Genomic DNA, 26,811 nt, shown 5'->3' with positions numbered 1-26,811 from the left:
TCTAAATTAAAGATTAAATTAGTCTCAGGATATTCTCAGTAGGGTTTCTAAAACACTGCATTCTAATCCATCGTAACTCCTAAACTATTCAGGACATTTAAATGAATGTCCCACTTCCTAAATTGGGAAAGCATAGATCGCCTCTTCCACACATTTCCTGCAGCCTGCCTGCTCCCTCCCAGTCACTCTTCTCATATGCAGCCCTTGATGGAAAAAGGAAATATCTAAGAAACCTCCCCTGCTCAAAATATGGATTAATAAAATTAACCTTACATTTTGTTTAGCATACTTTTAGAAGCCCTATCTTTAAGTTTTTAGCAAAACCTGAGGCACTTCTATCTATGAAACACCAACGCTAATAAGTGAGAAAAATCATAAAGATGGTTGTATGAATGTCTCATAGTGAAAAATCAGAACCCAGCATTATACAGAAGAGCTTGGATCAAAAGAAGCAATAACAGTAACTAAATGAAAAGAAATAAACATTAAGAAAAAATGAGACATGTTCAAGGTAAGATCTAAATTAAATACAATATACAAAGACTTTAGAAAGTATTTGCTTAATCGCGAATCCTTTCAGGCTTTAGATTATGGCCCACTAGGAAATTCAAGGATTATGAGCAGCTGAGAGTCACTTACCAGAGGTCTAAATAAAGCATTTAACAATTTAGTTTATTTGAAATCGCTGCAAATATGTACTAACGGCACAAATGTGTTTACTATAGCAAGCACATATTCCTTGCTCATTTTGGAAGTAAGTGAAAATGAGATCTATCGGTTTGTAATGCCTTATTTCACTTGAAAATTACTTCATGTATTACTTTACGAAAAAGAGAAGCTGTTTTCAAATAGATTTCCATACTAAACAATTTATCATCTAAGACTGGCCTGGTAATATCCATTAATTTCTTTAAGACAGCCTTAGAAAATATAAGGTCAAGTCCATCAACAAAATCCAAGCACCATAAGGTAAGCTAATAAGAAGAAAGAGTAATTATTACAAAAGTTATAACACACATGCAGTGTGTAAACAATACCTTGGTGGGCGCTGAGTAAATCTGAAGAGGTATTGCAAAAAGAGCACCTATGTTTGTAGTCAAAAATACATGGGTGAATACATTTATGGCAATGTCTCTAACAGCAAGTTTCAAAGAAAATATTTTCCAACAGCCTGGAGGTAGAAATAAAGGGCCAGTGAAATTCAGAATCTAAAAAGAAAAGAAGTAAGAGAAATTACTTTCCTAACTAATGCTAATTATGATTAAAATCATCGTACTGTGCGATACTAAAGTTCTTCTATACTTTGAGAAATAAAATGTTACTTAATTATTTCCAGGTCAAATACCGACATATTTTTCTATAAATAATAGGTTTCATTTAATATTTAACATGCACTTGTTTTTAAATTTCACAAAATAATCTTGACATGTTCGTAGCCGGTATTTTACCAAAACCTACTATTTTATCATGAACGAGGCTTATTTTTACTAAATGTAATCTTCTTAGGATAAATTGTAATTTACAATATTTTTAAATAATGGTAGTAACAAATATCTCTAATGGGATATATCCTGGTCCCTTTGAGCTCTTTGAACAATAGTTTGAAAAAATAAAGAGAGCCTAAAAGTAATTCTGAAAATGTTAAAAGAAACATACTTGCTTTAAAATTTGTAAGTGAAAGATTTTATAAATAATTAATTTCATAGTATTTGACCTTAAACAAAGCTTAAAATAGGCTAAAACTTAAATAAAAATACCATATGTACCTTTAAAATGTGCTTGGTCTCCTTGGAAACAAACACATCATTTAATACAACACCATGGTCAAAATGGTTGAGGTACCACATTGACCAAAGCCCTGAAGTATTCTCGTGATTCTCTATGTGAAACTGGGTTGCAGAAGGGTCCATTCGAAAATACCTGTGAACACAGGACAGTCATGACATCAGTCCCGTGTATACAGACGGGCGAGAATGAGCCTCTAACCGCAACAGAAGGGTCACATATAACCCTAACCTAACCTAAAAAAAAATACATCGTTGCATAAAAGCATCACAGAATGAATGTCAGCACCTTCTTCAGCCTTCCTGCCCACAAGCGGAGCATCCAAAGGCCCAAGGGTGTAGTGTGGCCAGCCCCAGACAGCCCACAGAGGCCAAGGCAGAAACCAGGCCCCGAATGTAGCTCAAAAATGTGGCGGGAGTATGCTTTCCTCCTGCCACACACAGCTGCCTGGCCCGCATCCCTCCATCTCCCTCCCACCTCCATCATTCAGCTTCCCCTTTCCCATCCTGCAGACCACCCTTGCACAGCCTGCTAGCATTGCTAACTCTGGAAGGCGGACTCCAGAGAGAGAATCACACAAGTTATCACTGCCTTGATAAATCACCTCCGGGCTACGGCGGGGTGGGGAACCGAACAATTTCAGGGAAAGAGGAGTGAAACCCACCCTTGAACCACAGGGGAGGAGAGGCATGCTTTTAGTGTCGGGGTATCTCTTTTCTTTCCGTCTTCTCTCGCCCCACTCTCACAGGACGGAGCTGTTGGGAGGCAGAAGGAAATAAATGTGAAGAATCAGTATCTTTTCTTTTGTTTGCCCAAATGAAAATAACTGTTTTATTTATAACATTTTAATTACTTCACATTTTTGTCTCCATTAAAATCACGCATGAGATATAAATGGTAAAATCCTTTCTTGAACACTATCTTTCCTCCTTACTGGCTGGTTGTCAGTTACCCAGAACATGGTACTACCCTCCTCTTTGCTAAACCAACCTCTCATTTCTTCTTTTGGAGGAAAAGAGAGAGTCAACGCTTTGTGGCTCTCCTTTTGTAAAGATCTTAAGAGGCAAAACTGAAGGCAGGAGGAGAAGGGGACAACAGAGGATGAGCTGGCTGGATGGCATCACCAACTCAATGGACATGAGTCTGAGTAAACTCCAGGAGTTGGTGATGGACAGGGAGGCCTGGCGTGCTGCAGTCCATGGGGTCGCAAAGAGTCGGACACAACTGAGCGACTGAACTGAACTAATAGGTAAGTCCTTGGGTCTGCAGAGACGACAAAAGTGAACAGTCAAGCCCACTAGGGTGGGTGAAGAGGTGCGTGTGGAGGTGTAAGCCAGAAATGAACAGGTGAACCCAAGATCACGGAGGAGCCTCACAGCCAAAGTGAGACCTCGCTGCCAAAACACTGCTGAATCATCAATCACTCATATGTGTTCCTTGAGCCAGGTCAGGACACCATCACACTGGGACTAAATTCTTAACTCTGATACTAATACCTGACTTTTTTTTAGCTGTATGTTAATATATGTTCCCCTCCTAAAATTCAAACACTAACAAAAAGATGTGAAAATAAACGTCTACCTTTTCCTAGACAAGAGAAACAACTGGCAGCAGACTCCCGAGCATCCTTCCAGTGCTCTAACACATGCAAACACACAGGGACCCTTAGAGAACCACCCTGCCGACACTGCAGACTCCCGAGCATCCTTCCAGTGCTCTAACACATGCAACACACAGGGACCCTTAGAGAACCACCCTGCCGACACTGCAGACTCCTGAGCATCCTTCCAGTGCTCTAACACATGCAACACACAGGGAGCCTTAGAGAACCACCCTGCCGACACTGCACGTCTGTGTATGACTCTTATACCTAAAAAGGCCTAGGCCCCACCCCCATGCAGATGAATTACAATTTAACCAATCTCCTGTTCTGTTGCCACAAACAATGCATATTTCTGTTATTACAATTCTGAATATATACAAGTGTATCTCTCATAAAGATACACTCCCAGGATAAGCTCGGAGAAGTAGAATTCAGGATCAGAGAGCATATATGCACATCTTAAGTTTTCAGAGAAATTGCCAATTTTCCTTCCTAAATAGCATGTATCAATTCATACTCATGTCAAAAAAATCCGTGTTGTTTTCTTTCTAGTCATTACTAACACAGAATACTAACAATCTTTTTAATCTTCACAGACCTAAGTCCCAAGTTATATCTCACTCACTGCTTTAAATTAACATTTCTTTCAATGTAAGTGAGTCGGGTCTTGTTTTCATATATTTAAAATGCATTTCATTCCTTTGTAGAAACCTTCTGAACTATAAATAAGACCGAGGAGAGGACTGGGTTGACACTCACTAGATATCCTGCACTGCATTCCACACAAAGAAACCAAACTGGGGATGCACAACCCTACCTGTAAAAGCAGTACATCCATCACACATGTACAACCTGGTGTTTCAAACCACCAACTGAGTTACGATCTATAAACTCAAAATCCTGCTCACGTGGCGTACTGCAGCGGCACACCACTAGCTCTTCCCTCAGGTTACCTCTCAGAACTGTCAAGGCTGCGGAACTGAAAGGAAGCCCACCCGCCTCAAGAGCCTCGCCTAGGCGGCAGCTGAGTCATCACAGAAAGAACTAGTGTCATAGCGACTGAACGACGAACACAAAAAGACAGCCTCCAGCATTTAAAAGTCTGTACCTTTGCAAGTAAAAGAAGCAATTTTTGTAAAGTTCGTTGTGGAAGTAGGTAGGAGTACCGGTTCAAACTGCAGAGACAGGACATCTCTCTGGGAGAAATGACGTACATCCTGTAACAAAAACAATCCACAATGCTGCTCTTAGTGGGGTGGAGGCTGATCCAGGTTGAATCAACCCTGTTAAAACGGCTGAGTAGCTCAGACTGGCATAGAGAGCAACTGTTCAGTAGAGGGGTAATGACACGTGCTATTCTGTAATAGCACGAAGGGGTGCTGACAACCTTCATCCAAATATGGGCTCAAGCAAGGGAAAACGGGTTTCAATGGAAGCAAAAGATAACAGAGACAAGTGTTCTCTCAAAAATCCTCATGTTCTGTAATGAAATATACACTTGTAAGTTTAAACTATACTTTACACAAGTATTTAAAATTACCTGTATCCATATAAGGCTGTTTCCTGAATGTAATATATACATATTCACTGCTGAATCGTCTGTTCAAAAGAATCAAAGTAATGAGATTAAAACAAAGGGCCATCTCATTCTCACATTTTCATACTGAAGTTAAAGCATCACATAACACATTTCTATTAAAAAATGCAATTCATCTTCCAACACTAAAATTGAAATGAGGAGCTGTTTTCTGGTGGGTATTCTTCGAAGTCACAAGACAAAGGACTCTGGCAAAAAGACAGACCTGTCAACACAGCCTCTCTAATGATGAACTGCTAGTAGAAAAAGTCTGAGTGTAGGGTCACACTCCTGCTCCCTAGATGAAACTAACCAACTGGACAGCTTCCAATAAAGCTGAGGTCTCCTACTGATCAGACAGCCCCTCGCTTCCTTACTTGACAACCACACTTGGAAAAAATAAAACCCTGGATCTCAGGATGCAGGCTTCCCTTTAATCCTCACCAGCAGAAACGCTGCCATGCTGTAGGAGTGATGCCCACCTGGCCACCCTGGGAACTGACAGAAACTCAGAACCCCAGGATAAGAAAGCTCTCCTGCTGACCCATGACTGCTGTAATCAATTCTGAAGAGGGGAAAGTAAACCATGTTTGACCAACAATTAAGACGGCCAATGTAAAACTGTATTTCGGTACCAGAACAGTATTGATAACCAATGGCAAAGCTGACATGGTAAAATTCATGGATCCTATGTCCTCTACAAAATCTCTTAGAAACTTAAACTGATAAACAAGGTTATTCTTGGCAAGTAGGACGCACAATTTCAAAGGTAAAATTCATAGACAGGAACACTGAAATTCACACTACTCTAACTTGTCAGGCATCTAGGATCAAGCCATACCAGGAACACACCATCAACTATGAAAAATACAAACACCGTGACTTGGTCAACTGAGCTTCTGCAAATCATAAAACAGAACCAAGACACAAGACGTAAAATACTGTGTAAATATTCATATTAGACTGTAGTGCCCATTTAATTTGTTCACCATTTTCAAAATGTCAAGAAAATTATTCCTCGGGAAAACACAGAATAATACATGCTTACTAGCAGATGCAGACTTAAAACTAGTTACTACTGCAGTGTATTAATAATGAAAGCAAAATCTCTTTGTCTTGGATTGCAACAATGCAACCTGCAATCTCTAAGTAAATGATACAGAAAGATGATGCAGGTGAACCAAAATATATTTTAACAGAAAAGTTTAAAGATTCTGCCATACCTGAGCTCTCAGATTTATCTGTAGCTACATAAATAATAGAGAGATGATCTAACAAATCTTGTGTGTTTTCTTCAAATTCTTTTGAGGTGTTTTCCATTGTTACAATTATGCTCATCTGTAGCCGTAAAACGTCATCCGATTCCACATAACAACTCTGAGATCGGAGGGATGGAAAAAAAGGAAAAACTCGAAAAATCAACTGAATTTTTTTATTTCAAATTTTAGGGGTGAAAAGCACTTAGGGGAAAAGCATATGCAATTCTGCAAATAAACATGCTGTTTTATTTTTTATTTCTAAACAAAGAGGCAGGAAGGCAGGCAGGAAGAAAACACTAAATTTTTAATTTTACCTTTAGTCGCTGACACACTTTATTATGTAAACTGCATTCCAGTTGCACCTGCAAGAGGCTAGAATTAGTGGTTTCCGCCTAAAAGAAGAAAAAGGAGGGAAAGAAATTACAAGGAAGCAAAAGTCTCAATCTACTATCAATAGTAAACAATCTATCACTTAATCAGAAATTAGATTTCTTCATTCATTTTATTCATTCAACATGTATTTGAGCCTCTGCTAAATGTTAGGCAAAATTCTATTTGCTGGGAATACAATAATGAATAAAACAGAAAAATCTCTTCTGTCACTGAGCTTACATCTAATGGAAATCACAAGCTCTTCCATGGGCAACATGAAAATTCCTGTTATGGCAATAAGCAGGTAAGTATGTTCTAAATATACACAGGAACACTGTCGCTTGGCATTTCTTATATTTTTTGAACATTCTGCTCCAACACAGGAGCCTGCCCTTATTTGAAAGTAGGTTCACTCAGCTCAGTCGCTTAGTCGTGTCCGACTCTTTGCAACCCCAGGGACTGCAGCATGCCAGGCTTCCCTGTCCATCACCAACTCCCAGAGCCTACTCAAACTCATGTCCATCAAGTCGGTGATGCCATCCAATCATCTCATCTTCTGTTGTCCCCTTCTCCTCCCACCTTCAATCTTTCCCAGCATCACGGTCTTTTCAAATGAGTCAGTTCTTCGCATCAGGTGGCCAAAGTATTGGAGCTTCAGCATCAGTCCTTCCAATGTACATGCAGGACTGATTTCTTTTAGGATTGACTGGCTGGATCTCCTTGCAGTCCAAGAGAGTCTTTTCCAACACCACAGTTCAAAAGCATCAATTCTTTGGTGCTCAGCTTTCTTTATAGTCCAACTCTCACATCCATACTACTGGGAAAACCACAGCTTTGACTAGACAGATCTTTGTTGGTAAAGTAATGTTTCTGCTTTTTAATATGCTGTCTAGGTTGGTCATAGCTTTTCTTTCAAGGGGCAAGCATCTTTTAATTTCATGGCTGCAGTCACCATCTGCAGAGCCAATTAATGGTTCTGATGCCTGGCTCTCATCAGTAGAGTGAACTTAGATGCCGCGACAAAACCATAGGAGAAGCTCCACCATTCAACTGGCTGTCATTTTTAATAGGTGGAAGAGAGGTGGATGGAAGAAACAAAAGTATGTGAAAAGATTGCAGAATGTCATAAAGTTCAAAGATCTTAACACATGGGATGATACCGAGGAAATGCAAAGTCAATCCAGGCACATGGCCATTCGGGTGGGAGGGAGGGGAAAGCAACAGCGAGCACATAGCAACATCAGGCAGTGCAGCACGTCCATCTCAAGGACTCCCTCTTTTGTTGAGTCTGACACGTCTGGCATAGTAATCATAAAGGTGGCACGTGGCTTGGCAGTCTCAGTCAGAACACTAGAAAATCTCAGCAAGGCATGAAGGTATTCCCCACATCCTTGGCTGACTCACCTGTGGGTACATGTCAATTCACTCCAGGAGGATTTCATTTTAAGCAGAATCACCACAATTATGTTTAATTTGTTAGATTTATAAGAATATCTAAGTATATTATATAAAAATACATCTTTAACTACCTCAACTGTCATTCAGCAATTAATGTACAGAACAAGAATAAAATACAGCTAGCTGATCCTCAGTTCCGTGGAAGCAGACTGGAAGGAACTTCAGCATTCTTGGGAGTGTGGTCCCTGGGGGGTTCCTGGATCCCACCCCCTGCAGACGCTGAGGAACCACGGCATATTACACTTTAAAGTGTGGTAAAAATAGTTAAGGGGTTTAACCAAGCTGGGCTTCCCTTGTGGCTCAGCTGGTAAAGAATCCACCTGCAATGCAGAAGACCTGGGTTCAATCCCTGGGTTGGGAAGATCCCCTGGAGAAGGGAAAGGCTACCCACTCCAGTATTCTGGCCTGGAGAATTCCATAGACTGTATCTACGGGGTCCACTGTAGTCCACGGGGTCGCAAAGACTTGGACACGACTGAGCGGCTTTCACTTTCACTTAACCAAGGTTGTAAATCGGACCAAACGTTTAGCCAAGGCTCTTTTAAAAAGTAATTGCTCAAGAGAAACACCAATACAGTATGTTAACACATATATATGGAATTTAGAAAGATGGTAACAATGACCCTATATAAAGAGACACAGATGTAAAGAACAGACTTTTGGATTATGTGGGAGAAGGCGAGGGTGGGATGATCTGAGAGAATAGCACTGAAACATGTATATTACCGTATGGGAAACAGATGACCAGTGCAAGTTCCATGCATGAAACTGGGCACTCAAAGCCGGTGCTCTGGGACAACCCAGAGGGATGGGGTGGGGAGGGAGGTGGGAGGGGGTTCAGGATGGGGGACACATGTGCACCTGTGGCTGATTCATGTCGGTGTACGGCGAAAACCACAATATTGTAAAGTAATTAGCCCCCGATTAAAATAAATTAATTTTTAAAAAGTACCTGCTCATATTAGTTAGATTTAAACAGTAATATCATCTGTAAACTGAACCTCAAATCTCAAGGAAGAGCTAGATTTTTAATTCTGTGAGCCAAGTCTCACATCAAAAACATAAACAAAGAAAGCCCACCTACTCCTTGAACTGTTAGTCAAGCTACAAGTGACCCCGTGTATCCCAACCCAATAGAAACCCCTCTCCTGCCCGACTCTGCTCCCCAGCTGGCCGTCTCCTGGTGTCTCTCATCCTCTCTGGCGCGTCCGCTGGCTCTGCTGCCTCCAGCACAGACGTTACAGTCACTGCAGACTCCATCTGTCCCCTGCTCTCTCGCCCGACAAGAGGGGTGACCCTGCCCTCTCGCCCGACACGCCAAAGCCACCCACGCTTATCTCATTGGTGCAGGCGTCCCTGCTCACACACAGTGCAGCCAGTGTCTGGGTGCCCCCTGCACCTCACACACAGCCCCTGCCGGGGGCCGCGTCTGCACACCACTCCTCATAGCACTGTTTAAGCCAGAAACCTGGAAAGCAACCTCCCCGTGCCTTCTCACTCAGCCTCCCCCAACAACCCAGACCCAGGCGTACTGAGCGGCTGTCTTCTGCAGCCCCTGGATGTGTTCACTTCCCTTCATTCCTAACAAACACCCTAAGGATCAGGTCAGCACACTGTGCTCATGGGCCAAAGCCAGCCTGTGTGCAGATAAAGTCCTGCTGGAATATGGCCATGCTGTCTCTTTTGCAAACTGCCTATGGCTGCCTTCAGGCAAAGACGGCACAGTAGAGTCAACAGCCTACAAAACCAAAACGAACACCTCTCTGGGCCTTTACAGAAAAAGCTGACGGACCTCTGCCCTGGTGGGAGGAAGAAGGAGGGGGCAGCAGGCTGGCATAGCAACTCCCTCCCCGTCTCCGCGTGTCTACCCGTTCTCTCCTCTGCACTGTCCACAATGCATCAGGAATGAGTTTACTAACACACAAACAGGTCACATCACTACCTGCTCAGAACCCAGCCAGGACTGCCTGCTCAGCCAAAGCCCCAAGTCCTTTACTGCACCACAAACCCGGGCGTCTGCCTCTTCTCTACCTCCGTGTTTATGCTTCAGCTTCATCTACCTTCTGCTCCATTTTGCCGTCAACCTCTGAACGTGCTGTTTCTCTGCCTTGAACTCTCATTCCCAATCCATCCTCCGCTCCACCTAACTGAATCCGATTCATCCTTCACGTCCCAGCAGAAACACTACTCTTAGGGAGGTGGTCCTTGACAGCACCACGGGGGTAAACGCCAGCACTCATACTCAGGCCATAGGTCATGAGGCCACAGCAACCTGTTCAAGGTCTGCCTTCCCCAGCAGACCGCAAGCACCCCGTCTGATGCTTTTACCACAGCATCTACCACTTAATCAGCACTCAGTAGAGAGCTGATGTTGGAAGAGAAGTGTCACAGATGCTTGCTTGAAAGGTGCAAGCCTGCTAGAGGTAAGAAACTAAAGATAAACAATGGCTCTAAAATAGAAGTGTGCATCAGAACCTGACATTTGGCACGTGCTTCTGATCTGAAACTTTCCCCAAAAAAAGTTTAAAGAGAAACCCATATCAACACATTTACGACTAGGTTGGGTTTTGTTTAATTAACCTACAACGTTTTAACTACAGGTCTTAATCTGACAAGGCAATTTTCTTGCCTAAAATATTTCTTCACAGGTTGAAATAAAGTTAAAAGTCCAAAATTATGACTTTGAACATGATTAAAAATCCTACCTGCACAGTGATTTGATGTGATTTTAGAGCCCACTATTTTGTCATTCTTGGTACATTTTTGGATGAATGAATTTATAATTTACCGTGTTAAATAAGATTCTTCTATCAGTTGGAAACAACAAAAATAAATTATGTCGTTTTATTTGCTGCACAACATATTCCAGAACTCCACAAGGGGGAGTGCCAGCACCTCCAATCTGCCCTTGAAGATGCAGACTTTTCTCAAAGAGAAATTTAAATATTCGCGTCTCTTTCCCAAAAGAACAAAAGTACTGCACTCTTGACTTAAAAAGGGAAAGTACAACCAAAACATGCGCCACGTGAGGCAGCCACTGGCACACTGGGATAATAAATTCTCCCTGAAAGAACCCCAGCTGAGCACATTTGTTTGGACCGCTTACGCAGAAGTGTGCCTGGGCAGGTTATAAAAGAAAAACAAAAGCCTACTTTTCTTTTGAAACCTCCCACATTACTTTAACAAATTAGTTCATAAATTTGACAGCTAAAAGAAACAATAACTCCTCAGCAGTTTTCACATAAGTGTATGGTGGGAAAAGATGCAGTCTGCAGGGCTTAAATGACTTATCAAAGGTCCCCATAGGTTAGCTAGTGGAAAAACGGGGGGGAAAATAAAAGCAGTTCTTTTATTAAGTCATCAGTATTTTTTCCACGTAAATCTGAACAGGTCATGTTTATTTCTCAGGTACTTGCAAGCCTAAAAATTCTTCAACATGAAAACATGTCTTAGAAAACCATACCAAGAAAGAATGTAACTGTCAAGAAAACAGCCCAGAAAGATGCCTTTTGTATGGCATGTATTTCTAAGGTTTTGTGGAGGAGAAGTCTAAACTTATGTAATGAGATGAAAGAGAAAAAAATTACCTCCCTCTACTTGCTTAAAAAACTGGTCTTTGTGTACCAGGCCAGGGGCACAGGGTGATTCTGGGGGGCTGTGTGCAATCAAACAGGAAAGAAAACGATGGGCTGAAAGTTCTAAGTCATTTGAGATGATTTTCACTGACAAGAACAAACCATATCCTGACAAAAGTATAGGAGAGTCTATAATGCATTAACTCAGAATGAACAAGAGACTTGAAATTATGATGTTTCCATTAATGATCACACATGAAAACTTCTCATTTAAAGAATATAATGCATGAAATATAAAAGAATTACTTAGATGAACCCCAATTACTTGGATAGATTCCCTTTCACGGTTTTTCTCACACGTGCTGACTCTCTTTAAACACGTTTACTTTGGTTGCGCCCTGTCTCAGTGGCACCACGCAGGATCTTCATTTGCAGCGCATGAACACTTGGTTGCGGCATGTGGGACCTAGCTCCCTGATCGGGGATCAAACCTGGGTGCCCTGCACTGAGGGCCCACAGCTTTAGCCACTGGACGACCAGGGAAGTCCCCCTTTCACAATTCTGAATGCTAAACCCTAGAGGTCTTATCCAGGTAAATCTCTTCTGCCCACATGTGTCTTTGGAACACAGAGCCCACGTAAGTCATGTGACTGACCGTTCCAGCCAGTGGCCCACCCATACGGTGCTACGTGAAACACATTCCATACAGGAAATGATTTTGTATAAAATGAGTACTTTCCTGGTCCCTTCTACACAGCACTCACACTCTTTAACCGAAGTCCTAAGTTAGTGTCTCCTATGCAGCAGACAGGCTCAGCTCACCAACAGGTGCTGAGGGTTAACTTACCCTGATATTAACCAGCCCTCACCACTACCACTAACCTGGTTTTCACATATGTAACCACTGAGACAGAATTTACTTATGTTGCCAGGCCCACTCACTAAAATATCTGTAAAATCCTAAGAACTGGCTAAAATGAGTTTGTTTATTTATTTTAAGGGAAAAGGGTTCAGCACACGTATCATATTTTCCCTTACCCACATTGTTTTAGAAAAGGCAGTGCGGCCAAGTGACTTTGCAGTCAACACAGATTCAGGATGAAACCCCAGACATGAAACCTTGGGGATGTTCTCTACAAGCCTTTTCCAGGACTCAGCTTTCTCTTGCATAAAGCAGAGGTAATGGGCTCATGGCCGTGTCAGCAGCGTTAAATGAGACACATGTCAGTCACAGCACACCAAACAGACCCTCAAAAGGGAGCATTTGCTTGTTTATTCACAATTAATGCATTCAATTAATGAAATCCCACAAGTAACTTAAATGCTTCTAGAAAGTATTTTCTGCACATCCAAGTTGTTAGAAGCGGGGACTTCCCTGGTGGTCCAGTGGTTAAGAACCCACCTTACAACGCAGGGGACGCATGCTCGATTCCACAAGCCTCAGGGCATCTAAGCCTGTCAGCTGCAACCAAGACCCAGTGAAGCCAAATAAATGATTTTTTTTTTTTAAGTTGTTAGAAAAGAAACTCCTCTCCCCCAAACCTTTGGTTTCCAAGAGAAGGGACTTTTTTTTCCCCCCTTAAACGCTTCAAATTCTTCTTGTCTTACGTCACAATTGGTTCAGAACTCAAGAAAAGAGAGAGAAGTTATTCACTGCACTCCACCTCCCACTCCCCCGACCCCTGAAATGTGCCAGGAATCATGAAAGACTAAACACAGTGTGGAGAGCAAGCTAACACTGACTATGAACACGTCCAGTGGGACCAAGTGGCAGCAGCCTGCCCTGTGCAACGTTGCTGGCCTCTAGAGCCGGCAGCTGGCACAAGCTACCACAGCCGGGCTGGCAGCTTCAGGGCCGCACTGGGCTTCCACTGCAGTGGGTCATGGTGGCGCAACCCGACGTGAAGCAGCTACTTTATACAACTGGCTGATGCCGGGCCTTAAGCAAAGGCAGGTGAAGGTGAAGGTGAAATCGCTCAGTCGTGTCCAACTCTTTGTGACCCCGTGGACTGTAGCCTACCAGGCTTCTCCGTCCATGGGATTCTCCAGGCAAGAATACTGGAGTGGGTTACCATTTCCTTCTCCAGTGGATCTTCCCGACCCAGGGATCAAACCTGGGTCTCCCGCATTGGAGACAGACGCTTTAACCTTAAGTAAAGGCAAGGGAGCCCTGAAGGCCTGGCCCATCCTTGAGCGGGGGCCCCGGCCCTGCACGAGTTCAGGAGCAACACCACATGGGTCTGACCCAAGTAGGCACGGCACAGAGGGGCTGTGAACGAAAGGGCATCTCCGTGGGAGACGGTACAGTGGTTCCTCAAAAAAGTAAACGCGGAACCACAGCATGGTCCAGCGGATCCACTCCTGGGTTCACGCCCAGAAGTGATGGCAGGCGCCCCAACAGGTATTTCTACACCTAGACTCACAGCAGCATTATCCACAGTAGCCAGATGGAGACAGCCCAAAGCCCACAGACAGCTGAAAGAATAAACACGGAATATGCACAGAAGGGAGTACTATTCAGTCAACAGGGGAGGGAATTCTGACACCTGCTACCACATGGCTAATCCTTGAAGACACCTGTACTAAATGAAAAAGGCCAGTCACAAAAGGACAACCTTTTAAAACAACTCTTACGTATATTTTATTACAATTTAAAATCCTTTTTTGGGGGGGCTGCACCACACGACATTAAGGATCACAGCTGCCTGAACAGGGATCGAACCTGCACCCCCGTGCAATGGAGTGCAGAGTTCAACCACTAACCTCCAGGGAAATCCCCGAAAGGACAAATGCTGTACGAGTCCACGTATGCAGGGACACAGGACAGTCAAATTCGGGACAGAAAGTAGAATAATGTTTACAAGGACTAAGGAGGAATGGCTGCTTAATGGGGGCAGGGTTTCAGTTTGGGTGGACAAAGAAGTTCTGGGTGTGGATGGGGGTGATAGCCACACAGCAATGTGAGTGTAATTCATGCCACTGAACTGTACACTTAAAAACGGCTAAAATGGTAAACAAATCGGGGGTTACCACAGGAAAAGAGGCGGGGGAAACAAAACAAAAAGGTATCCCAGAGTCAGGGCTCTCGTCAAGATAGAAAGAGCTTCCAGAACATGAAGGGAGCTGCGCTGAGTCCAACGCCAGGCAGGCAGTATGGACAGGCCGCTCCAAATTCTGTTCCTTTTTATGCATTATCTTCAGGCCAGGAGTCAGAACTGTGAAAGGGTCTGTTTACTTTCATGCGGTTGGTCCGCAGACTCAAGAATGCCTCTCTAACTCACTGGCCCCACAGCTGACAACCGTCTAAATGCCAACTGCCACTTCCGATTTTCAAGATCCAAAGATGTAGATTTATCCAGGGGTAGCAGCACTTATACCTAGAGAAGCAATAAGGGTATTCTTATTAAAGAGACATGCTGTCATCTGGGCTGAGGCAGAGAAGCAACGTAATAAAAGCACTGCATGCGTGAAGAAGGCAACCACTAAAGGCTGTCCTTGGAACGATCAGACTCACTCCAGAAATCAGAGCGGTTAGAGAAACATTCTCATTTTCCCATCAGGACAAGAGCAACTAAAACAAAACAATAAAAAAGGGAAGGCAGACTGATGAAGCAGGAGGAAGAGAGGGCTGCCCTCTGGAGAAAGGCTGACACCTTTGGGAATAACTAGACAAAGGTACAACAGAAAAGGAGATCACGCTGCCCGGACGGGCAGCCGGAGACAGCCTGGAGTCGAACTCAAGTGACAGAGCTGCATCTTTGCGCTTGCTTGAGCTTTAAAAAAAACCACCAAAACTCTCCTACTAAAGGAAGACAAGCAAGATGTCAGAGGACTGGAACTGCTCCTTCAAAAGGCAACAGACTCACTTCTAGGAGCTATGGGGAAACATACTTCTAAAGCCAGGTACAGATCTGCAGTGAGACAACTGAGGACCCACGTGCATCTCTAAAGACGGAGACAGCTTGGCCGAGGACTACTCAAACCGGGAAGGCAGCAAGGCAGGGAGTGGCCTGTGCCCTGAGGGAACACGCTTCCAAAGTTTATGGAATCAGGGCTCAGTCTGAGAGAAGGCACAGCATCGAGCAGACCCATTCAAGGGGAGCCAGGGAGAACCAGGCAGACTGACCCCAGCCCTGTCTGTAATCGACATTGGTCTCCTACTGGGAGAGCATCACCAACAGACGAGCACCCAGTGTGGGGAAGAGACACAAACTCAGCAGACCCAGAACCCAGCAACTGTACCTCTCATGCTTTGGGAGAACTCACAAGAAAATATCTAGAGGAACATCTCGAGGAAAAACTACTTCTAGACCAAACAAGAAGGAAAAGTTTAAAAGGGGGCAGTGGGGTTGCACCAATTATGGCACCTTACAAGGGGTAGGGACAAGGCACCAGCAAAAGCAGCTGGTTAAACAGAAACTCATCCGAGCCTCCCTGACGGAAGAGGGGACAGGAATAAACCAGCACAGCCTGAGGGCAAAGAACGGCAGGCGCACAAGCCAGAGGAGGCGGCATGGGACTGGGGCCCAGGTGCCAACCCCCCACTGGGCCCCCAGCCCCCAGAATGTCAACCACAGTTCCCCGTCAGGAGTCTGCTGCAAAGAAGCTCCACCCGAAACCAGCAGGATGAAAAGCAAACACCTTCCCACAGAGCAGATTCCAGGACTCTCTGTGAGAGGCGGGGAAACCACATCCCACATAAGGCACAGGTCTCAAAGTACTCCCCACCCGCCACTCCATCCCGAAACAGAGCAGGGGCTCCACTCTGCAGAGGAATGCCTGCAACACGGGCTCCCTGCAGGAGGGAGGGGACAGACGCACGGCCACTGCAAGCCTCTCGGAGTCGCTTCCCAAGAGAGGAGGTGGCAGGCGCAGGCGGCTCCACCTCTGATTCCCCTCTGGACAGGCAACCTCTGCCCGTGGAGCTTAGGTCCAGTGGTGAGGGCACCACCTTTTAATGCAGGGGGTGCAGGTTCAATCCCTGGTCAGAGTTTTTTGCCTCATGGCCAAAAAACCAAAACATAAAAAAGACAGAAGCATTACTGTAACATATTCAATCAAGACTTTATTTTTTAAAAAAAGGGCACAGGTCTTAGGCTCAGAACAACTGGCACACACCGAAACTGAAACCACAGGTGCTCTCTCTCGGCCCTCCACCCCTCTCTCTGGCAAGTGATGAAATACTGGGGCCAGCTCTGCTCAGAATGCATGCTCTGAGGGCTGGGGGACATGCTTTCCAAGTTTGGTGGATGTAAGGTTGATAATGTAATACTCCTACGTGTCAGAATTCTAGATCAAGAGAGATTTGGTGTTGAACTATATGCCTCCTGAAGCCCCGGGGAAGCACGCACATCCTCGCGGGGAGGGCTGGGGGCCAGGCTGGGGCTGCTGGAGCTCCCCTGCTGCACACAGGCACGGAGCACCTCTCTAAGACAAAAGACAAAATAAGGAATCAGGGAGGACTTCAAATTCTCTGCATGTTAACTCACAGCCCAACAAAATCTGATATGGGACTAGAGCCTCCAACTTTCATGTTGTGTGAATCTCTGAATTTTAAATTTCTCCCTGAGAGTTTTCATAGTAGGAGAGAGTTGATACACAAAAACTTTTTAAAGTGATACATACATTTCAGCTATGTGCCAGAAACTAGGTTCTAAGCTTTTTACATGTATCAATTTATTCAACAGCTACAGCACTCCTAAGAGGTAGCACTATTATCTGTATTATAAACTGAGACATAAAAAGATTAGGTAATCTGGCCAAGATTACTCAGAACCAAGACTTTAATCCAAGTGGGTTTTAGAATCCACTGTATTTACTACACTATACAGCTCCAGGATGGGGCATTTGTACAAGGCTGGAGTTTTTTTAATTGGAATTTCTTAATTCTGCTCTTTGAGCCTCTTTCAAAGCTCTGGGGAGCTATATTGGATACTCAGAAAGAACCTGGGATGGGAACCATGAGGACATGCACTTCAGGCTCAGAGCACAGAGCGGCTTTGGAGCAGACCACTGATGGGTTACTATGGTGCAACTGAGAGCTTCCCAGGGCAAACCCAACGGCGCACCCCCGTAGTCCCCCAAACGAGGGCTGGTAAACCAAAAGGAGAAGGAACAGGCTCGGAAAGGAAGGTGTATGGCCACAAGCAGTCAGCTCACCTCCGTGTCAGGGGTGGGGGGCAGGGGGGAGGCTTAACCACAGGTAAGTCCAATATGTCAGAGGTACAAAACCAAGGAGCCAATGGAATAAGGAAATTAAACAGGGATACTCCGGCCCCTCTGCCCCAGCCTGCCTTCCCCTCAAGGCAGAGGCAGTCACCTATGAATGGGCCAGACAATGAGCCTGTACTGCAAGCAGGGTGACAGGGTGGGGACTATCGGAGGAGCTGGTTTCTTTCCTCCTCCTCTCTACACCCTGGGGAAGGGTGCTTGTCCTGGATTCAAACATCCCTTCCACAAGAGGAAATGCGGATGGCCAACAGGTACATGAACGGATCACTGCTAGTCATCAGGGGAAAGCAAATCAAAACCACATGAGGTATCACCTCACACCTGTCAGAACAGCTGTCCTCAAAAAGACCACAAGTTACAAGTGCTGGTGAGGATGCAGAGAAGAGGGAACCCTTGTACACTCTAGGTGGGAATGTAAATTGGTGCAGCCACTCTGGAAAACCAGGGCTTCCCTGGTGGTTGAGACGGTAAAAAAATCCACCTGCAGTGTTCGATCCCTGGGTTGGGAAGATCCCCTGAAGGAGGGCACAGGAAACCACTCCAGTATTCTAGCCTGGAGAATCTCCACGGACAAAAAAGCCTTGTAGGCCACAGTCCATGGGGTTGCAAAGCATCAGACACAACTGAGTGACTATCACACACAGCATGGAAAACAGTCTGGAGGTTTCTCAAAGAACGAAAAATAGAATTACCATACGATCCAGCAATTCCACACCTGGGTATACATCTAAAGAATACAAAAACACTCATTTAAAAAGATACATGCATCCCAATGTTCCTAGCAGCATTATTTACAACTGTCAAGATATGGAAGCAACGACAGATAAATGGATAAAGGTGGAATATATATATACAATGGAATACTACTCAGCCATGGAAAAGAATGAGATTTTGCCATTTGCAACAACGTGGATGGACTTAGAGATTATTATGCTAAGTGGAGTAAGTCAGACAAATATGGTATGGCATCACGTACATGTAGAATCTAAAAACTACAACTAAGTTGTGAATCAGACAAAAAAGCAGCAGACTCACAGACATAAAGATCAAACCAGTGGTTACCAGTGGGGAGACGGAAGGAGGGTGGGGTAAGACAGAGGGAGGAGATTGAGAGAGATAAACCATTCTGTCACATAAACTAAGGCACAAGGGTACACTGTACAACGCAGCAAATATAGGCACTATTTTACAACTAGAAATGAAGTGTAATCTTTAAAACTGTGAATCCCTATGTTTAGTGTACACTTGTAACTTACATAACACTACACATCAACCTTTCCTCAACTTTTAAAAAAAGTCCCTTCCAATGGGCCACACCAAGGTCTACCCTTGGGGACAGGGAGTTAGCACCTCTGACTCAAAATTGTCAGCGGACACAGGAGAACGCAGCTTATCAGTAATATAAAGGAGGCATTTTAGTATTCCAGCTTCTGATTCTTATCCACCAGTCAGAACTCAAGGGGAAAAGTGCTGTTTATTAGACATGTTCAAATCTTCTCTAACAAAAGCTTCTAGAATATTCGAACACAGTTAATGCTGGCAGGACAACAAAAAAGATTCATGAATCTCCCTGGTGACGCAGTACTAAAGCGTCTGCCTGCCAACGCAGGGACACAGGCTCAATCCGTGGTCCAGGAAGACCCTGCGTGCCTCAGGGCAGCTAAGCCTGCGTACCACAACTACCGAGCCAGTGCTCTGGAGTACACGCTCGGCAACAAGAGAAGCCAGCACCACAAGCAGCCCACTGGCCGCAACCGAAGAGCAGCCTGCGCGCAGCGACGAAGACCCAGCACAGCCCAAAGGAAAGTAGCTAACTAATTAAAAAAAGACTCCTTTCATAACTTTGTCAATAGCTGAAATTGTACCTTCTTGCTTTTTAAGGTGATTTATTCAGTCCTTAGGGAGGCCTGGCACACTGCAGTTCACGACTGAACAAAAACAATTCAATCCTCAAGCATTTATTTACTACACGTTATCTGATGAGGCTGAGGCTCTGTGCCAGGTGATAGAACACGAGTGCTGCTCCTACAGTGCTCATAATCTTGGTGAAGGAAAACACACGCCAAAAACCTTCCAGCACATTATTCTTGCTACGACCGGGGTCTCGCACGTTTTTCAGTAAGGAGCTAATCAATTTTCCCAGGAGGCAAAAAAGGGACCAAGCAAATGCTGAGTTAATAGAGGGACCAGGAAACTGTTCTAGAATGCTGTTGTGCTCTGCCGAGACAACAGAGACTTCAGAGCTGCAGGGGCTGACGGGTGGGGCTGGGGGGAAGAACGCCCCTGGCTGGGGTCGGGGTTATACCACACCCACACCTCTGGAGATCTTCCTGGGCTCCACCAGGATCCCTCCTGGCTGCTACTTGCCAATCCTCTATCTCTTCCAAACTCCCATCCCACTGAATCATTTTCACTGGAGGCTCCAATGAAAAAAAAATTTTTTTTAATAAAGCAGTTTCTTTGCTTTAAAAGCTGTATTCTGAGATAGGTAGGTAATGCAATATATTTTCCTAACATACAGTAATAACTCTCCAGACTTGGACAGCCTAATGTTCTTATGTTAAAAAAAAAAGATAACTTTTATCAGGCAAATTAGTGTCATTAAAAACATTATGATTCTACCCAGACTGTTAGGAATTCTTAACTATCACACACAGAAAAGCTGTGTATTTCATTTAATTATGTAAGATCTCAGGAAAACACGGCAGCTACTGAGCCCTTTAACCTTTCCCTGTTTTTATTTTCCAGCTCCAGATCCTCGTTCAGACCTTTGCAACTGGTGAGTGACAAACCCGCCCCTTTCCACTTCTCCGTCAAACTAAGGCTGGAGCCTTCCTCCCAGCAGAGTTTACAGCTTCCCTTGCGCACGGCCACCCTCACTTGACAGGGATCAGCACCTCGGGGCGGCGGCGGCGGCGAGGCGCAGGACAGCACTTGGGGCGCCCCCCCAGCCTGGCCCCGCGGCCCAGCCCACACCTGTCCTGCCGGGGGGGCGGGGGGGTGGGCCAGGCCCGGGCCTGGCAGCGCGCCCAAGCCAGCCTGCGCCAGGCTTAAACGGGCAGGAACGCCAGGGCCGAGGTACATTAGATACCACCCAGAAGCTCCAGAAATAATCTCCGCTTTACACAATCTAGTAACAGGACGCTGTGCCAGGGAGGACGGCTCCCACCACTCACACAGGAGAGCTCAGCAAGGAGGTGAGGACACGTGCCCCTTGCTCCCTGTGCTGAGGCCCTGGTGCCCAGCTCTAAGGTTTCACTCCTCTGGTTTCCTGCGCTTTCTTAAAATTACGTTGTAATTTATCATCATCACAATCTCCCTTTGAGAGAATTCAATACTATGATACCATCTTAGGACACACATATAAAGAAAAAGCACTTTTACTCGGTGGGAACTGTGTGTCATTGGTTTCCCTTTGAAGCCTCTCTGTTTCCCATACTGCCTAATAATTCCATCTTTAACAATAAGTATTATTTTACAGTGATTCCAATAATAATTATTTAACTCTGAGACAACGTCATTGTTATAGGGGCCTTATATGCCAGATTCTAAGAGAATGCTAATTTTAAATTCTTTTTTGCCCAAATAAATCACTGAAATGTTTCTCAAATCTCAATGGCTTGGATCCAAAACAACACTAAAGAAAAATGGTAAAAAAAACAGAACTTCTTGGGACTCTCCTGGTGGTCCAGTGGTTCAGACTCTGTGCTTTGACTGCAGGGGCACAAGTGTAATCCGTGGTCCGGGAACCAAGATCCCACACGCCGCATGGCACAGCCAAAAACTAAATGAATAAAAACAGAACTTCCTGCTTTTTCGTGAGCCTAACACAACTCTATTTACATGTTACATCCCACTATATACTTTCTAGTTATAATCACAGAATGCAGTCTAGCTTATAGTCTACCATTTGCTGGCAGACATCTCTACACAGCATTATAACTGTAATTTGGAACAACGACAATATTGCACTATGCTGACACACGTAAATTTATCACACCCTTTCCCCACGTTTGAGCCTTTAAGCTGTTTCTACTGTTTTTGCCATTATACAAATGCTGCAAAAAAAATTTTATCCGCATTTATCTTTCCTGGAATATCAATTACGAAGTCAACAATATGAAAATCATTACCTGGGGAAAAATTGAAAGCGAACTCAGCCGGGACTGCCAATCCTAGCTGTGTCCTCAACCTCCACCAAGTAACCTAAACTCTAAGACCATTCTACAGTTTCTAAAATAAGAATTTTAATACCACCTGCCCTGGTAGTAAATCTGTAGAAGGTCATCTGGTTGATGTGGTGAAAAGGTGAACTTAACAAATCTTAGATATTATGTCGAGGTGATGTGCTATTTGGGGCTCTTAACTCGGATGCCCACTGACTCATCTACCTATTAAAAACTCTGGGGGCTGCCTTCAATGTACTAACCGCTGAGCTGATGCTGAGATTACAAAAACGAAGGAGAGACAGGCCTGGGCCCAGAGAGCCTCGTGGTAGAGCAGGGGAAGGAGGCAGCCCAGGAACCTCAATGTTGAAGCAGGCTTGAACCACATGTCGAGGGACCAGAGCAGACATTAGCCCGGGGATCTGACAAGGAAGGGGTGGCTGAACTGGGTCTCAAAGGATGGAAATAGAAGGATAACTGGAGTCAGAATGGGAAAAAAGCTTGTGAATGGGGAGACTGCCTGGAGAGAGGGATGACAAGGCCTGCAAGCAAGAGCGGTTTGTGAGGCCAAAGCTGAGAAAAGCAGGGGTATCTCTGAGGATGGAGAAGACGCTGGACCTGGGGGATGAAGGGCCCCAGATGCCAAGCCAGGATGCTTGTGCTGGGTCCTGCAAACAACGGGGACCCAGCGATGCAGTGAGCAGGGAGAAGAGCTCTGTTTAAGGAGGCATCACCAGCCTGTGTGGTGGGTGCACTGGAGGCAGGAAAGCCTGACCGCGGAATGATCCAGGTGCCAAACGCGGACAAGACTGCAATGAAGCGGAGCGGCCTGGGAATCTCACTTAAACCCACTCACAGTGACACCTTGTCCACCAGGAATGCTCGCTCAATAAAGGTCAAAACAAATAAAAGAGGAGGACCAAAGGAAAAGGAAACTCAGCTCCCTGTGTCGGCCGCCTTTCTTCCCCCAGAGAGCTGCAATGTGCACCCTCCTGTGCCCTGAACTCAGCCACTGCTAGAGAACTCCCGGCCAGCACCAATTTAGACAGAAGACCGATCACACAAACACTCTTGGCTTCAGCATTAGAGAGTGAGCAATTTAATCCAATTTGACTGAGCAGGAAAAATGCAAAAGTCAGATATGAATGGACACACACAAAAAGGGCCAGAATGAGCTCAATACTACAAGAAAAAATTAGATAACCTAACAATTTTTCATGGGCACCCTAGTTTATTCCACAGGATGAACACATTTTTTTTTGTTATTCCAGAAAATAAACAGATCTTAAACTCAGGATTCATATTAACAGGGCAGAACCAATTATAATCTACATGACATTATACATATTCACACTATTTTCCCCCCATTCAAAGAAATAAGATCATCAGTTCAGTTGCTCAGTTGTTGTGTCCAAGTGTTTGCCACTCCATGGACTGCAGCATGCCAGGCCTCTCCGTCTATCACCAACTCCTGGAGCTTGATCAAACTCACGTCCCTCAAGTGGGTGATGCCATCCAACCATCTCATCCTCTGTCATCCCCTTCTCCTCCTGCCTTCAATCTGTCCCAGCATCAGGGTCTTTTTCAATGAGTCAGCTCTTCGCATCAGGTGGCCAAAGTATTGGAGTTTCAGCTTCAGCATCAGTCCTTCCAATGAATATTCAGGACTGATTTCCTTTAGGATGGACTGGTTGTATCTCCTTGCAGTCCAAAGGACTCTCAAAAGAGTCTTCTCCAACACCTTTTTTGAACACCACAGTTCAAAAGCATCAATTCTTTGGCGCTCAGCTTCCTTTATGGTCCAACTCTCACATCCATACATGACTACTGGAAAAACTATAGCTTTGACTAGACAGACCTTTGTTGGCAAAGTAATGTCTCTGCTTCTTAATATGCTGTCTAGGTTGGTCTAGCTTTTCTTCCAAAGGGCAAGCATCTTTTAATTTCATGATTGCAGTCACCATCTGCAGTGATTTTGGAGTCCAAGAAAATAAAGTCAATCACTGTTTCCACTGTTTCCCCATCTATTTGCCGTGAAGTGATGGGACCAGACCACCTTACCTGCCTCCTGAGAAATCTGTACGCACCTCAAGAGGTAACAGTTAGAACTAGGCATGGAACAACAGAGTAGCTCCAAATTGCGACAGAAGTACGTCAACTGTATACTGTCACCCTGCTTATTTAACTTATATACAGAGGACATCATGCAAAATGCTGGGCTGCATGAAGCACAAGCTGGAATCGAGATTGCTGAGAAAAATATCAATAACCTTAGATATGCAGATGACACCACCTTTATGGCAGAAAGCAAAGAACTAAAGAGCCTCTTGATGAAAGAGGATGGAAAAGCTGGCTTAAAGCCCAACATTCAAATAAGATCATATGGACGTATTTTATTTGACCATTTTCCCTAAATGCACGCTCTTTTAAGAAAGGAGGACGGAATATGAAACAAAACCCTTTTCAGGGTACTTAATTATACTCTGTGAGCTGAGGTTGGGCTCTGTCCTGGGGTTTTACAAATGCTCATTTTACAATCCAGCAAGATAAAGTGGACTCAGTGGAAAGCTCACTGGAAAGCTCAGCTTTCAGGCCTGGAAGCAGACTGAGGAAGATCAGCTTCTGCTTTCAAGGATGTAGTTAATTTTTCCTCCAGTTTTAATCTGTAAAATAAATCCTTTTTTTTTTTTTTTTAAATTTCCCTGGTTGTCCAGTGTATAAGAATCGGCCTGGGGACACGAGTTTGTCACGAGTTTGATCCCTGATCCGGGAAGATTCCACATGCCTTGGGGCGACTAAGCCTGCTCACCACAACGGCTGGGCCCAGGTGATGAGACTCCTGAAGCCCATGCACCTAGCGCCCACGTTCCCCAAGCAGAGAGGCCACAAAAATGAGACGCCCGCGTGCCAAACAGACAGCATCCCCTCCTCACTGCAACCAGAGAAAGCCCGAGTGAGGCAGCAAAGACCCAGCACAGACGGAAAGTAATGTTCATTTTAAAAGTCAAATGAATCCATGATTTTTAAAGTAGCATGATGTAAACTTGATTTTGCAATAGCTGACCACATCTTTTAGAAGCTTGGCAGATACGACCAAGTACCGCCAGTCCCTCCAAGTGAGGCAGCGAGCGGTAAGCTACGAGGAAAAGCGAGCCGACGTGTTCTGACTGCAGAAACTTCTAGCTGCTGCCTTAGGAAGCAAGTTTAAGTGTGAGCAAAGACCCTATCTAAAAGATCCAGGACATATTCCTTTCTGCCTAAACCTTGCTCTTTAGCTTCTTTCCACCAGATACGCTTTCCCACTCCATGCTGAAGAAGATGCAATCGTGAGCAATCCCTCCCACAAGTCCTAGCCCTCTGAGAGAAATGACTTCCCCAACTAGGCACCCACCCCAGATGATGGGTTCTGGACAACAGGAAGGAAGGAGACAAGAACAGGGGACAGAAACAACATCAAAATAAAGACACTCCTTTCTGAGAACGGACAGCTGGCAACCATCCATTCATTTAAAACAATACAAAGACATTTTATGTCTGTGGTTCAAATGCAAAAATATTGTAATCAGGACTTTTTCTGAGGAATGCCATAATTATTTAAGTCTAAATTTTGTAGGCCTTTTTGTTTCCAGGTGTACGTAGTAAGCCTTAAAAAAAGACTAAAATTTCTTTTTCTGAACCACCATAAAAATGAAAGAAGTTTAGTAACTGATTTTTAAGAGAATTTTTTTTATATTTAGATCTCTGAATACTGGGCTCTAACAGAAGATCAGAACAAAAAAACTGAGCTTTATCTACAAACTCTTGAAATGTATTCTACATTGTCACATCACAAGAGCAGGGTCACTGTGCTGTGTTCACTGCTCTAACATTTCCTGGAACGTTCGAGAGTGGTATCTAACAACTGTCTGCTGACTGATGGAGCAGCCTCAGAAAGTGACTTGACTAAACTCACAGATCCCAGTACAGATGAAAAGGAAGGAGAGACTCTACTGCTGAGAATGGAGTCGAAGCTGACAGATGCAAGGAGGAACCCAGACAACCCAAGGCGGGCAGAACGGTCTGTTCACCAGAGGTACTGGACCACTGGAAATGCACGTGAAGAGAATGAACTCGGAACCCAAGCTCACGGTCCACACTAAAACGAAGTCAAAACGGGCCACAGACCTAACTGGAAGAGATGAACTTTAAACTCTCCGAAGAAAACATAGGAGTAAATCTTCAAAACCCTGAGCCTCCCTAGATATGACACTAAAAGCATAAACAACTAAATAAAAAATAAGTAAACTGGAGTTCATAAAAATTAAAAATAAAAAGACAACCTACAGAATAGAAGAAAATATTTACAAATTGTGTCCCCGATGGAAGTCCAATATCTAGAATATATGAAGAACACTTACAACTCAACAATAAAAACAAAAACCCAATTTAAAACCGGGCAAAGGATTTGAATACACATGTCTCCAAAGAAGATATACACATCACCAAAAAGCACATGAAAAGATGCTCAACATCATTAGTCATTGAGGAAATGCAAATAAAAACCACATGAGATACCACTTCACGCCCACTAGGATAGCTATAAAAAAAAACAAAACAAAAAACAGTAAAAAAAAAAAAAAAAAAAACCAAGCCTTGGCAAAGCTGCAGAGAAACTGGAATCCTCGTATATTGTGGTGACATTATAAAACAACGGAACCACTCTGAAAACAGTCTGATGATTCCTCAAAATGTTAGACACGGAATTATCATGTAAGCCAGCAAAGGTTTACGTCTACATATACACCAA

The 26,811-nt window shown here is 44.3% G+C and overlaps 1 protein-coding gene across 13 annotated transcripts in view; it reads right to left on the bottom strand.

Annotated features, from left to right (window-relative positions):
• Positions 1 to 26,811, bottom strand: part of TMEM131L (transmembrane 131 like) — a 173,869-nt gene that overhangs the window by 48,408 nt on the left and 98,650 nt on the right. For 12 of the 13 annotated variants that reach the window (XM_044930564.1, XM_044930569.1, XM_044930570.1 and 9 more), the window contains 7 exons: positions 6,538 to 6,615; positions 6,188 to 6,341; positions 4,929 to 4,987; positions 4,497 to 4,605; positions 2,450 to 2,540; positions 1,767 to 1,920; positions 1,038 to 1,208 (listed from right to left, as the gene is read on the bottom strand). In XM_044930564.1, coding sequence (XP_044786499.1) covers positions 1,038 to 1,208; positions 1,767 to 1,920; positions 2,450 to 2,540; positions 4,497 to 4,605; positions 4,929 to 4,987; positions 6,188 to 6,341; positions 6,538 to 6,615 — 816 coding nt within the window. Of the gene's footprint in view, positions 1 to 1,037; positions 1,209 to 1,766; positions 1,921 to 2,449; positions 2,541 to 4,496; positions 4,606 to 4,928; positions 4,988 to 6,187; positions 6,342 to 6,537; positions 6,616 to 26,811 lie in introns of those variants that run through there. The other variant, XM_044930571.1, reaches the window with a different exon arrangement.

The sequence above is a fragment of the Bubalus bubalis genome, chromosome 17 (assembly GCF_019923935.1).
Source record: "Bubalus bubalis isolate 160015118507 breed Murrah chromosome 17, NDDB_SH_1, whole genome shotgun sequence".
NCBI classification, from domain to species: domain Eukaryota; kingdom Metazoa; phylum Chordata; class Mammalia; order Artiodactyla; family Bovidae; genus Bubalus; species Bubalus bubalis.
The sequence above is the reverse complement of the archived record's forward strand: the minus strand, read 5'-3'. Positions and strand labels throughout refer to the sequence as shown.